The sequence below is a fragment of the Triplophysa rosa genome, linkage group LG5, assembly GCF_024868665.1.
Source record: "Triplophysa rosa linkage group LG5, Trosa_1v2, whole genome shotgun sequence".
In the NCBI taxonomy this organism is placed as follows: domain Eukaryota; kingdom Metazoa; phylum Chordata; class Actinopteri; order Cypriniformes; family Nemacheilidae; genus Triplophysa; species Triplophysa rosa.
In genome coordinates this window covers 19,355,014-19,369,229 of record NC_079894.1, presented here as the reverse complement: position 1 = coordinate 19,369,229, position 14,216 = coordinate 19,355,014, and the positions used below count along the sequence as shown (strand labels likewise).

Genomic DNA, 14,216 nt, shown 5'->3' with positions numbered 1-14,216 from the left:
CCGCTTGTCCCGCGGCCAGCTGTGCGCAAGGGCATCCGTGCCGAGGGTGCCTCGGACAGGGAGTACCAAAGCGGACAATGGGTGGAGTCCGGGGAGGCAACAGGACCACCTGTGCCTGGCCAAACTGCCCCAAATGAGCCGGCTGCGCGGGGAGGGAGTCGCCACTCTCCGCGAGGCGTCGACTGACGAGAGAGCGCATCGGCTGTCTGGTTCAGGACGCCTGGGATGTGTGTGGCTCACAGGGAGCTGATCACCTGCTGACTCCAGAGGAGGAGGCGTCGGGCGAGTCATGTTAGCTGCTGTGAGTGAAAGAATACGCCACCGCAGCTGTGCTGTCCGACCGGACCAGCACGTGCTTCCCTGCATGAGAGGTAGTAGCCTCCTCAATGCAAGTAGCACAACCAACAACTCTAGGCAGTTGAATGCCAACGCAGGCGGGGGCCCGTCCACCGCCCCGACACTGCTTGCCCGTTGCACACGGCACCCCAACCTTGCAGGGAGGCATCCCAAAGGGGACCCCTGTCCGCAAGAAGGTCATGGAGACCAGGGGGTTAGGGTGTGTCGGCAAAAAAAAATGTGACCATACGCCTGCTACCGGTGTGCCACGCTCTCCAAGGAACTTGACTCTGCAGACAGTGTTGGAGCGGTCGTATGTGCATCGACCCGAGGGGGACCACCCCCGCCGAGGATGCCATGTATCCCAGGAGCCTCTTGTTACAGGGGGACCGCTGACTGTCTGATCCTCAGGCAGTTCAACACTGACCAGGCGCGCTAGTCAGTCACTCACGCTGCCTCTGGGAGGCCGCGGGGGTGCGGGCTTCCTCGTCGAGGGTCTCGCGCCCACCCGGGGGGAGAGCGGGGCCGCTCGTGAGGACAGAGTCGAGTTACATACCGAGAAAGAGGATGCTCTGCACCGGGGAGAGCTTGCTCTTTTCTCAGTTGACCTGTAGCCCCACCGATCTAGGTGCCGGAGCACCAGGTCCCTATGTGTACACAACAGATCTCGAGAGTGTGCCAAAATTTGAGCCAGTCGTCGAGATAGTTAGTACCCGCAAACCTCCTTCCCTACGGGGAAGGAGGGCGGCTTCCACGACCTTCGTAAAGACTCGTGGAGACAGGGACAGACCGAAGGGGAGGACCCTGTACTGATATGCCCGTCCCTCGAACGCGAACCGTCGGAACGGCCGATGTCGAGGGAGGATCGAGACATGAAAGTACGCGTCCTTCAAGTCGATTGCCATGAACCAGTCCTGACGCCTGACGGACGCCAGGATGCGCTTCTGCGTGACCATCCTGAAAGGCAGCTTGTGTAGGTGCCTGTTCAGAACACGCAGATCCAAGATAGGGCGCAACCCTCCGCCTTTCTTGGGGACAATGAAGTACGGGCTGTAGAACCCGCTGAACATCTCGGCCGGTGGGACGGGCTCGATCGCTCCCTTCACCAGAAGGGAGGCGACCTCCGCCCGAAGTACGGGGGCATCCCTGCCTCTGACTGAGGTAAAAAGGATGCCCCGGAACTTGGGCGGACGTGTAGCGAACTGAATCGCGTAGCCGAGACGGATCGCCTTCCTCAGCCAGCCTGACAGTCTGGGAAGCTGAGACCAGGCTCCCAGAACTGACACAGGGGGACTAGAGGTTTGATCTGCTTCATCGCCCCCGGTGGTTCGATGGCTAGCAGTACGGATTCCTTGCCGGGGGAGGACCCCCGGGGAGGAGATCGGCTCTGCTGTTTTTCCTGCCTGGCGATTGTCCGGCTCGACGCACTGTCTGTCTGAGAGTGCTGAAGGCTGGTGTTTATACTCAACATTGCGCTTCGCCATGACGCAACGTCGAGTTTGCCGTTCACCGTCGTGCAGAGGGTGAGAACGGCTGTGGTAACCCAGAGAGAGAGGAAACTCTCCTTTTTGAGAGTAAGTGGGCGCCAGCCCCCCGGAGGGGGCCAGCAGATGGAGAGATGGGGCAGGATCCGTCCCTATCCGACTTCCCAGCGATGTGGCTGGGGTCGGGCCCAATGGTAGCCTCGATCCCCCTGAGGTGTTCCCATGACGGCCGCTGCGCCGCGGCTGCTGATGGGGCGATGGTCTCCTCTTCGCTGCTCCTCCAGGGGGGGCCGCCTGAGTGGGGGGCGCCAGAGCAGGAGGGCATTGAAGAGGACCAGGGCTGCTGGGAAGCAGACAGTGCACGGGACTCGACGGCCGAGGCGGCCGAGTTGCGGCACGGAGGACTGCTTCTTACTGTCGAGAACCCGACGGGCGGGGGGTGAGCGGGGCCGCTGCGGCTCGACAGTAACACCAACCAGCCCCCCCTTGCGAGACGGGTATGTCGAGAAAGCGGACCTTCTCAGCGTTACTCATCTGCGCAAGGATTGGCCAGAGGAGTTTCTCATGGACCACAAGTGTGGACATCTTACCCTCGTGGAGCTCTCTCAATGCCCTGGCCTGGCAGGAGCCATAGCGTGGAGAGAGGAGGCAGCTTGGTCCGCCGCAATGTAAGCTCTCGACACCAGAGATGCCGAGACACCACATGCTTTGGACGGGAGTCTAGGTCGAGCCCCCTACGGGCTCGAGTGCACCGCGGCGGCATACTCCACCTGGGGGACACCGACGTATCCTCCAGCTGTCTCAACCTTGAGGGAAGAGAGGGTGACAGAACTTTGTTTGACGTGAAACGTGCCGGGAAGGGGCGTTCCAGGTCTTACAAAGTTCCTCATGCACCTCCGGTAAACACGGCACTGGGGGCGGGCGCGGCTTGGAGCCACGCTCAAACCCGAGGCGCCATTTAGCCAGCCGCGAGTGCCGGGAGAGGCAGTGCGGGCACTACAACCCAACACTCACGGCGGCCCGGGAAAGCATGGCCGACATCTCGACATCCGCTTTTTCCTGGGCTCGACCCCCGAGGGAGGGAGCCCGAGGAATCGTCGGAGTCGGATGGCAGTACGTCACCCCCCGATGCTGCAAGAGAAATCTCATCATCACGCATCGTGTCCGAATACGTGATTGAGGAATAAGACGGCGGACCGTATTTTTGGGGAAAGGTCAGACGAGCGAGACGAGGTGTGAACGGTCCATGAGCCGTGGCTGGCGGATTATCGCTCACAGTAATCCTCATATCACCCTCGCTGCTTGCCATAGCGGACGGCAGGGCCGTAGTCCTGCCGCCACGGAACGGGGAGCAAACGAGGTGGTGGCTGAGTCCCGTGGGAACACAGCCACCTGTGACGCAACGTCTGAATCGTCACCACCCGCAGTGAGGGCAGGCCGTATCCACAACGTCTGCCCCAGCGTACTGGAAGCAGGCATTGTGTCCGTCCCCCTCCTCGATGAGTGTGTTGCACCCATGAGAACAGCGGGACAAGCAAAGCTGGAGAAATTTGCTCTTTTAGAAAAGGAAATTTGCTTGAACACCTCCGGAACTGCCGAGACGCCCAGGGGAGAGTCACTGCAGGAAGGGACCGTCCGCTGTCCACGTCGTAGATTCCAGCAGAAAGAATGATCACCAAGATCGTAGAGAAGCTCAACAGATGCGAAGGCTCTGAAGAACAAAAGGTGAATGAATGAGCACGCCGGCATCCCTCTTATACCCGGACATCCGGGAAGGAGCCCGGCATGCAAATTTCATTAGCCAATTTTCATAGGCCTTTTCTAAATACTCAGAAGATGATAGGTTCTCAAGACAAACCCCATTCTGTCGGTTCGACACAACGTCGAGAGACCGACAGAAAGGGAACAGTTTTTTTCCTGTTTTTCTTGTAAATGTGCACTCTTTTTCTGTAATTTCACCGTATTTCAAAAATATGTAAAAAAATAAAAAACAGTGAAATTTGTTTTTACAGTGTAGTTTGCTGGACAGGCTAGTCTATTGGCTGTTTTTAAGACACTTTTAGAAGCATGAAAGGTTTGTGTCATTGAATCTGTGACATTCAGAGTTTTGTTTGTTCAGACACAGTTGCAAATACAGTAGATGACATACTTATGTCATCTTATATGTAGCAGGGCTGTGCAAAATTCAGAATTTCAGAATTTAATTCAATTAAATGAGTGATTTTGAATTTGAATTGACTCCACCCTACAGGATGTTGAATTGAATTTGAATTGGAATTACAGGAAGTGGAATTGAATTCATTGCAATTCAGAGAAATTCATTCTTATCACATATCAGTGAGAATGTGATACTTTTAACATACATTTTTCTTCCTCACCAAAATGAATGAGCACAGATGTCCTTTTACGTATGTTATCATTTTGCATATTGCTGTAATTACAAACCAGCTCTGGCCCTCAATTAAAGTATTGTGTACATAAAGTCCATACAATAATGTCTGTATGAAATTCATGTTGTAATCTTATGTAATATATACTGTAAAGCTTCATTGTTAAATACACCTTAATTAAGTATCATGAATTTCTTTGAATTTTATGGAATTCCAATTCTACTTCCTGCTATTTGAATTTGAATTGCAATTCAGCTTCCTGTTTGCAATCTCAATTCAAATTCTAAATCAAATTCAAGAATTGAATTGGAATTTAGGGGTCATTCTCAATTCAATTCTGAATTTTGTACAACCCTGATATGTAGTATATGTCGTGTTGGTCAGATGGTCTTCTGCTGTCTGTGGTTCATGGGCGGAATAAGTTACAATGCACATCAAACTTTATGCTGACAGTAAAAATTCTGGCTAAGTGAGATTGTAATGCTGCCTCATTTAGAATTAGATTAGTGTGGTGTCTCTGTGCTCGAGTTTATCGTGGCCAAAAGCCCATTGGCAAGTCAAGCTAGATTTCCCTGAGCTCTAACAAAAGCATCATCCACCATAATCTTTCTCTGAACATCTCTTTTTCCAGCACCCAGACAGGGCATGGAGTGATTTAGCATTTGCAAGATGTGACACAGTGTATCTGGAACATGCAGCAAAGAGACAAGACCCGTGCTCATTTTTCACCCAGCAATCAAGTGCAACTGGGAGAGGCGACTCTTCCAGAAACCAGTGCCAGCTGCACACCAAAGCAGCACATCTGCAGAGGGTTAGAGGATATCCAGACCTCCACTGAGTTCTAGCCGGAGAGAAATATCCTGTACGATGAACCAACTCCCCACGAACCCCCAAATAATACTCTTTTTGAAACCGGGAAAGTCAACCAAATGTTATTGAGCAGATCACAATGGGAACTCTGGCAGTTCGCCCAGCACTATTGGAAAGCGGGGTAGCAGTCACAACATGAAGAGGAGATGGTGCTAGTTCCCCCTTTTCTTTTTTCTTCCTCTAGCAGGGCAGAATGCAATGAGCGCATTCTTGCGTGGGTCAACAGTATTGAGCGCGCATCTCGTCGTAGCGTGCCGCTCAAAGCGGGCGTGAAGCGGGCCATGCATGTAATGCAATTTAAAGCTCCGTGCTCACTTTTCAAATTGAATAAGGAACTCTGATAGCTAATGAAAATCTGAGGCAGGAAATGCTTTGATAGACAAATTAAAATTCCAAGAGAAACAAAATGGAATGAAAACAGGCACAGCGAGAGGCAGCTACGGATTTGATTAAAGTGAACAGCAAACAAAAGCAGCTTCAACAATATCAAGAATGTATAAGCCTCTAATGTATAAGCCAAGGTCAACTGCAACTTAAAAACATCTGATCTAAACAGATTCATTGTAGGCATTTGTGTATACATTAGTATGACTAATTTTTTATAAAGACCAGATAGGCCTACTGTAGTTGTAAATTCAGAGAGACTTTACATTCAGAGATTTTTGACATTACATACAATATCGTCTCTGTCGGACTGAAACCTTGTTTCTCCAAAACTGCCACTTTACAGGAAACAAAAAACATTGCATTTTTTTAGTTAAACACTGTGTTAGTTAGTTAACAAGCTCTTTTCAATACTTTTTATTGGTTAAATATTTGCAAAACAGCATTAAGGGTGACCAAAAGTATGAACAAATAATTAAATATATATATATATATATATATTGGTAACACTTTACTTAAAGCATATATGTGTAATGCTTTATAAAAGTAGTTTTAATGTATTAATTATGCCTTGTAATGCACTTGGAATGCATTGTAATGTCTCATGAATAATTGTAACTACTCAATACTTCAATTGTTAATTCATTGTAACTCTTTGAATTTTTTATTTGGTCACAATTCTTTACAACAACATTTAATGTATTACAACACACATTATGAACAATTATAATGCATCATACCCTTTAATAATGCTTTATAATGCATTATACATAAAGGATTTAAGTGTTACCAAAATTTGTTTTTCATACAAGTACAAAAAAATCGACATAGAATGTTTCAGTCTAACAGCGATGATATGTTGGCTGACGTTTTTTTGTGAGTGATGTTGTAAATATGGTAGAATGGTTTTCTAGCAGGCATCTGTTCAGACAGCCTCTAATTAACATCTGCTGTATGTGATGACTTTACTGAAGTAACATCTCTACAGATAGTATTGGGTCGTTATTGAATGAAGCAATAAACCACAAAAAGCTGTGCATTACAGTGGTTTTACCAGGGGTGCGGCTGTTGTTAGGCATGCAGCCCACAGAACATCATAATAATTCATTAGTCTTAATGTAGGAGCTTTTGAAGATAAAGGGCATTCATGTAGAAAAATTCACAGATATAGTGGTTATTTTATGACTTCAAATGTGGCTCATTCAACCAGAACTCAGGGACAAAACTATCTGTTCTATAAAAGAAAAAGTATTTATCGCTACAGCAGTGAGGGCCTATTCAAATTGTTTCCGCAGACTAGGACCAAGTTAAGAGACACAAATAATCTTTCTGAACAACGCAAGGCACTGTATAGGGATGATAGCTGAAGAATTACCATTAGCATTTATCCATCTGGAAGATGCTTTCATCCAAAAAGATAAAAATGTATTCATTGGGAATTATGTCCATGACCTTGGCTTGGTCAGGTATTAGGTTCAATGACATAACATGCATATTTTCAGGCATTGTTTCCTTTTTTAAATAACTTGATACATTGAGGACATGTCATTTTATTCCATAAAACCTATTTAGTTTAAATACACTTTCAGTATTTTTTTAATAATAAATATTAATTTATGTTTTGGAATCTCAAACTGTCCAAACTAATGAACGGACTAAGGAAACTACTAACAATTCTGTTTAAAATATTAGAAATTCTAAATAAGACTCAATGGCATTATTTTATTAACTAACTTCACAAATATCAGTAGTTTTAAAGATCCCAAGTGGTCCTTCTAGCTTCCAAATAAAAGCCTGTCAATGTAAATTAGTTGCAAAAGTCAGGTAATGCAATAATAAATCGTCGCCTTGGAATTATAAGGTTCTTCATTGACAGCAGTTTTGAGATAATGAGTATCCAAGTTTTTGCATTACATTTGACTTTGTAGATAAAACCTTTTTCTTTTCTAAAAAAAATGCCGTGACAGAATAAGAATGTGAATGATTTTGACAAAAATGTCAGATAGAACCTTATAATTCCAAGGCGATGAAACAAGTGGGTCAATTTTTTAAAAATATAATGCATTTGCATAATGTTATTCAACAAACAGTACTTGTCTGAACACATTGTTTCTGAATCAAAACATGAATTACATCCACTTTTTAAAGGATTTGTATTATTTTGTCATTACCAATCCAAATCTTTTGGCACTGGGCTACTCTACCCTTTAACTGCAAAGATGTCACATTAAAGGCATGATATTGAAAACTCTTTCATGGTTACAGTTCAATAGTTCCTGCAGAGCGGCTATTGAAAATGCGAATCAATAAAACACTCATTGTTTCTCGCTGAGGCTGATTTTCAATTTGAACAAATCTACTTACAACGCCCTGACTATGCAACCTTCAAAAACATCATTCATGGGGCCTGAACTGAACACGCCTTAAACAGCCGTGACAGCTCTGTTTGTAAGTAAACTGTCCCTATAGATGCCTTTGCTGAAGTGGATTAGGATGACGGTTAAACTAATTAAACATGAAGATCCGCTTTGTGAGCTAAAATTCTCCCTCTCTTTCCACGACCCGCACGCTTCCACACTCAAACAATAGCACAGCGAGGATCATATTCCACAGAGGACTGAAGTGTACGCACATATTCCCCAAACGACTCAGTACGTTACTTCGCTTGGGCAGTAAAATGTACCGTCGTGTTTTTGAATCAAGTGTCTCGTCTAACAAATGTAATTTGGTTTATGGAGACGCAGTAACACAGAACTGTAAACTGTCATATAGATAGCACTTTTACTGAGAACATCATATCGAATAACATTTGCCGTGTAAGTTCAGTGCTCACAGGGTTTTGAGTTGAGAACTAGCGTAGCATGTTTCTTCAGGATTTGAGTATTGATAAAAGCGCCGCGAAGTGTGTGCGTGACCTTTTTGCTATTCATTGCTGTGCGAGGATGGCACTTGTCGTGCTCTCAACATTTTGTTTGTCTTTAATGAAAATAAAGGCCGGTCGCGTGGGGAGCTAACGCTAAATGTCACCGCTAATCAACCAAGATTACATGACAAATTAAAAGCAGTCATTGAGCCACAGCTAAGAGTTATAACAAAGAGGCAGAAATTGAGTTATTGGAATTTATTTTCACATTCATCTAGCCATATTTTATTTGGGATTGGATTGGCTTCGGATTAGCTATTGGAGTTTGGCGTTTGGAGAAATACGTCACCAAGACTAATGTATTAAGTGCTTCCAAGGCAAACGGTGGGTGTGGTGGGAACAGATCGGTTCCCAGACGGCCACTACCGTCAGACTAAAGGCCAAGTCATGTGACCTAAATTCAATCGTACTCAATCTTCCTTTGTCATGTTCACCATATTAAGTAATCATATGACACCACGGACACCAGTAAGCAGGGCGAAATGATGACCAGCTGTCATTTAGAGCGGCGTGATGGATCACCCTGTGTTAATGTGTCATTTCACCATACCAGAAATTAGGCGAGCGTGCGTATCTTAGCAGATGTAGACAAACGGCTACAGTGCAACAAATTGATTCATTCTGAAACGCATATTGACATAATTTGAAAAGGTTATGCGGTGTGGTGAAGAAGGCTAAAAAGGCCAAAACATGACGAATGGGTCTGTCAGAAAAAGACAGGAGCACTCGAACAAAGAATTCACGTCAACTTTCTCGTGCTCGTACGAAGCGAACAAATTCGCTCTGCGAACGAATGCAGAAACACTCGACCAAAACAAATTTACTTTTACTCGCTCTCTGTCTCACACACTCTCGCTAACACACACACACGGTAGCAAATCTCCAGGGTGTTTAGTCTAATTACCCCTCTCAGTCATGCTGTCAGACAGGGGCTTAGGTGTCTCTTAATGTGAGTGCAGAAGGCATTAAAACAACACAGGAGCCCGAGTCTGCATCCCGGCTATAGATCCACTCAGATCTCCGGAGGGTCCAACCAACAGCGTTAGAAAGCTGACCCCTGCCCTGGTGGCCTGCACTTTCAAATCGGCCCTGAACGTTCGGCACACATACATAATGCCCTCTAAACCCCCATCCTGATATCTCTTACGCTGAGGCTGAAAATAAACAAACCGTGCAGCTAATAATACCTTTTATACTTCCCAGCTTAACAAGATTCGGAGAGCTCTATAAACACTTCATGTTTTATCATTGAGTAACGGGAACACAAAAGCCCATGTAATACTCATTAGATAGGAAAAACAACCGATGAAAATTCCTGTTCCTAGCCAAAGTACTGCGGCAAAGGAGACCCGTTCCGACACATAACTATACATCAGAGTCTGCAACGGCGATATCGTACCGTTAGAGATGATTTGTGTACTGTTTGAACTTCTGTAACGCAATCAAATTTGTTTGAAAGACAGTCCATAATGTTCGTACGCATTGTCTTTTCCTACTGATTATATTATTGTTGCCCTGCAGGCTGCCCATAAATCCGTCCGCCTGCCATTCTAATGATGGCTGAAAAATGACTATGTGCTTTCTATCATGTGTGTGTGTAGACGGTGACGCAGCAAGACAAAGGAGGGAAAGAGAGGGTGGGGATTGGTTGTAATGGCCATAACATAGAGTGAGAAGAGAGACAGGAGTGCTTTTAAAATCTGACCTTCTCTGACCTCCTTTCTCTCTCAGGAGAATATGATATCCGTCTCTAGTGCAGCGTGTGGGTCAAAGAGGGCCTGTTTTGTTTAGGATTTCAGGAAATAACAAAAAAAAGATGATTTAAAACAGTGCAGCCACACAGCCTTTTTAGGATGCTCGGATGAGATATTTAGATTTTAAATGTGACAATTTTATTTGACCTGTAGCAAATCTCATAGGCACATACTGTACAAATTATAAATCACAAAATATGAAGAAATAATAAATATATACACGTGTATTTTTTATAACTTAAAAAATGAAATAAACTTTCTAAGATTAAAAAGATTTACCATGATATAGCACACATACACCTGGGAGACGTCTATTTGATGGCTGCATTTACATCTGCATTATGTTTTTTTTTTATTGTTTACTCATCTGCAATACGTCTCTGCTGTGAAATGTCATATAGACATCTAGAAAATGTCTGTAGTATGTTTATGATTTAGAATGTATGTTAAACAGACATCTTACAGACGTACCTGTGCTATCTGGGTATAGAGTAAATATTTGCTTTAAGGAATCATTTCAGTTAGCATTTGATCTATCACAACGCACCATTTTCATACCCCTGAGTTTGAAGTTTAGGTGTTTATTTGTGTCTGTGTATGAGAATATAAAACACAGTGTGTGCATTTAGAGACAAAAAAGAAAAGAGATGCAAAGCTTCAGGTGAGAAATTAAAAATATTAGCATTTATTACAGCGACATGAATGCATACACCCTTTTCGCGAGCTCATAGAAACCTGCAGTGTGAGGAGAGATGGGTACACAGCTTACAAAAGAACAGAGATCTCACAAAGGATTAGTCCAAACACATGTACAGAGCCAGGGCAAAAAAAATACAGTTGATCTATCGCTTCTATCATATTAACAACATTCTGCATCCTGCCACTAATACGGTTTAGTCACACATCCGTTAGCTTAGATTAGTTTGGTGAGATATATACTGTAGATTTCTGTAGCTTTATTTGAAACTTTGACACTGTTGTTTGGTGTTGCAGTAGTAAAGATTGACTCTTCAACTGCATCTTTATCTGTTTGTATACAGACAATTTTGCCACATCATATTACCTCCCTATAGAGCTTAATGGATGAAATGTTTTGATTGAAAAATTATGATGACAAATGATCAACGTTATTTTACACATTGTATCACAGATCTTAAAATAGAACCATGAATTCATGTAAATGCATCTTTGTAAAATATGCATTAATAAAACTAAACTAACATTAACATAGTTGTAGTAGTGAACCTCTAATTTATTTGTTATTCTAGTTTTACACTTAATAATTTGTAGTTTAGTCGCAGTCTATGAGGTAACAGAAAAATATATGGAGATGGTTGAGTGACACAAAATCTGATTGCAAATGATTTAAATCATGATTTTCTTTATGGGCATAAAAACATAACAATAATACATTTTGAGTGAAGGAACTGAAGCACTAGTAAATAAAACCTGTAACTGCCAGCTCAGAACTCCCAGATTCTGTATCCCAGATCTTTTTTTTATACTTAACTCGTTATAATTGCATTTGTTTTTAATAAATTAATTCCAGGTACCAATGAGAGCTTTCTTAGCTGTTTAATAAATTGTGTTTATCACACCATATGTACCATATTTATTACATCCTGCAAAATTAAAACATTGAAAAATTCTGCAGACATTCTCAAACAATCATCACAGAAAATGTGGCTAAACTCCGAAAAAAGACATTTTGAGTGGTCCTAGTGATCCATTGGTGTTGTGTTAAATCATTCGTACAAAATCATGACATAAAAAGAAAGAATTTGAAAAACATATGGGCTTCATGGTTTGAAGGATGACCAGCTTGTGTTTATCTATCAATACCAACATTTCCTGTTTTACGTCTAATATGTTTTTAAATAAAACAGACTTCTACTTTACAGAACAACTTCACTAGTACAAAAATATACAGTGCAGCAAATCAGTCTGGGTAAAGTATAACGAATGAAGTTAAGCCCAATAGATTGATGAATCTCTGTCTCCATACCAGGTACACCAGCGCACCCACTTCCTGTTAAAGCGGCGTGCATCGAACTAAAACAGCGGTAAACACTTGAGCTGGGCTTTAATAGAGCTCGAGTTTCTCAGTGACGCAATGATAAATACTATATACATAATACTTCGTGATATTGTTTCTAAGGGAAGAGAAAAGAGAGAGAACTGCACATTTAATAAGGCATCTAAAGTCAAGCAGCTAATGGCACCACTTGAGTGAAACAACTGCAGTCACTGCCACCTGTCAATCAAAGATGAAGCTTAGGATCCATGCTACATTCCAACGATCAGTTATAACCGCACATCGGCAAGCGACGGTGATAACACCACGCGCTCGCCTTTTCCTCTTTATACTAAATAAAATTACGTAATTACAAACATTCTAGTTTTTTTTCTCATTTTGATGTCTTTTTTAAATCAACACTGTACATTTTATACACTATAGTACAATAGCATTCTTTCATGTTGTGGTTGTCCCGCACTGTAGTTACATGAGTGTAAACGTAAAGACGACATGAACGTGGTGCACGATGCTAATTGCAAATATCTCAAGCTCTTCCAAATGACAAAAATGAAACTCGTAGTTTGTTCAAATCTGGGGAGCTGACGTGCACAAAGTTATATTTCCCCTCAGTAAACCAGGACTTCAGTGATTTGGCATGAATACACCAGGTGTCTGTGCAGCAGACTAAAATAAAATGTCTATTTTTATTAAATGTCTATTTATACATTTATGTCAGAAATATCTGGAGATGCATTCAAGAAGTCTTCTAATTCAAATCCAGGTAATGCCTCGATGCCTAATCTTGCAGAGCGACGCGGCGAACGCAACGACGAGTGAAGAGCAGCTATTATTCAGCTAAATAGAATTCAAAAGCTCTTATCTTGTCATCCCTCGCTCGCCTACGCAGCTGTCCGCAGGCTTTGCTTCAGACGTCTCTTTCACAGTCTCCGTTGGTTTTATCTCTGCTAGTGGGACAAGAACTCCTGTCGCATTAAGACCGAATATCAGATTCTGCATGATGTGAAACATCAGTGCCCAACAAGCCGCCTCATTTATGACAAAATAAATATACTATAAACATCTGTTATTTTACTATGGATTATAGATGATATTTAAGGAAGATCACGTGGTTCTATTACTCCCTAACATCCCTCCTATACATACCATCTTATGAATAACAGTCCGACCCTTGATATGCAAAATATGATGGATGTGGAATGCAGATGTTGAAAGTATAAAAAAACCACTGTACACCGCACTAACACGCTGCAAATTGTATGATTGTTTCTTTTTGTTTTCGTTACACTGACTTCTTTTTATTTATTAACTGTATTCGTATCTGAAAATGCTTGGCTTTGCCAAGCGATTGTAGATCAGTCTCTGTGTGTCCCTCTGCTCAGAGGAGGCTCGGGCGTGCATGAACGGAAGCTGGAGTGCTGACAAGGGTTCGTGTGTGGAAACATCCAGGGTGGGATCTGTATGGTGAAGCTGCTGATAAGGACTGCTCCGGGAGCAGTTGTTTACTCTCTCTCAGTCTATACGCTCTCAGACGATGAAGAAGGCATGTTATACCTGCACGTGGGTCCCTTGCGCGTGCAAACTCTGGATGCTGGAGAGAATCTTCTTTTGGTGACCGACTAGAGTCACACCCATCTTGCTTAACTCACTGAGAGCAAACAAGAAGATGTTTTTAAGAAATTATGAAGAAACTGTAATTTGAAGGTGTCAAAATATCAGCCAGACTTAGTTGCAAATGCATGCAGATCACAGTCCTACCTCAAGCTGATGTACAGTATGGCGTCTAAGGAAACGTAGCCTGCGGTGGCGAAGTTGTCCTTGTACTGGCCCATATTGATGGTGTCTAGCCATTCATCTACTGTAGTCACACTGAATTCTGGGGTGGTGGGGTCTTCCCTGCAAAGCAAATTCAATTTGTATCAACTGTGCTTTGTTTCATTGCTATCGCATTCATTTATATCTGAAAAAGATTTGTTTTGCATCACAAATTGGCTTAACATGATCTCACACTTGTCTCCTACAATTTCTCATTGTCAAATG

General features: G+C 43.4%; 1 protein-coding gene across 1 annotated transcript in view; it reads right to left on the bottom strand.

Moving 5' to 3' along the window:
• Window positions 1–10,710: 10,710 nt before the first annotated feature.
• epha4b (eph receptor A4b) overlaps window positions 10,711–14,216 on the bottom strand; it is a 117,634-nt gene continuing 114,128 nt past the window's right edge. The window contains exons 16-17 of the mRNA XM_057334208.1: window positions 13,935–14,072; window positions 10,711–13,824 (exon numbers count right to left, since the gene is read on the bottom strand). Coding sequence (XP_057190191.1) covers window positions 13,725–13,824; window positions 13,935–14,072 — 238 coding nt within the window. The 3' untranslated portion in view covers window positions 10,711–13,724. The remainder of the gene's footprint in view (window positions 13,825–13,934; window positions 14,073–14,216) is intronic.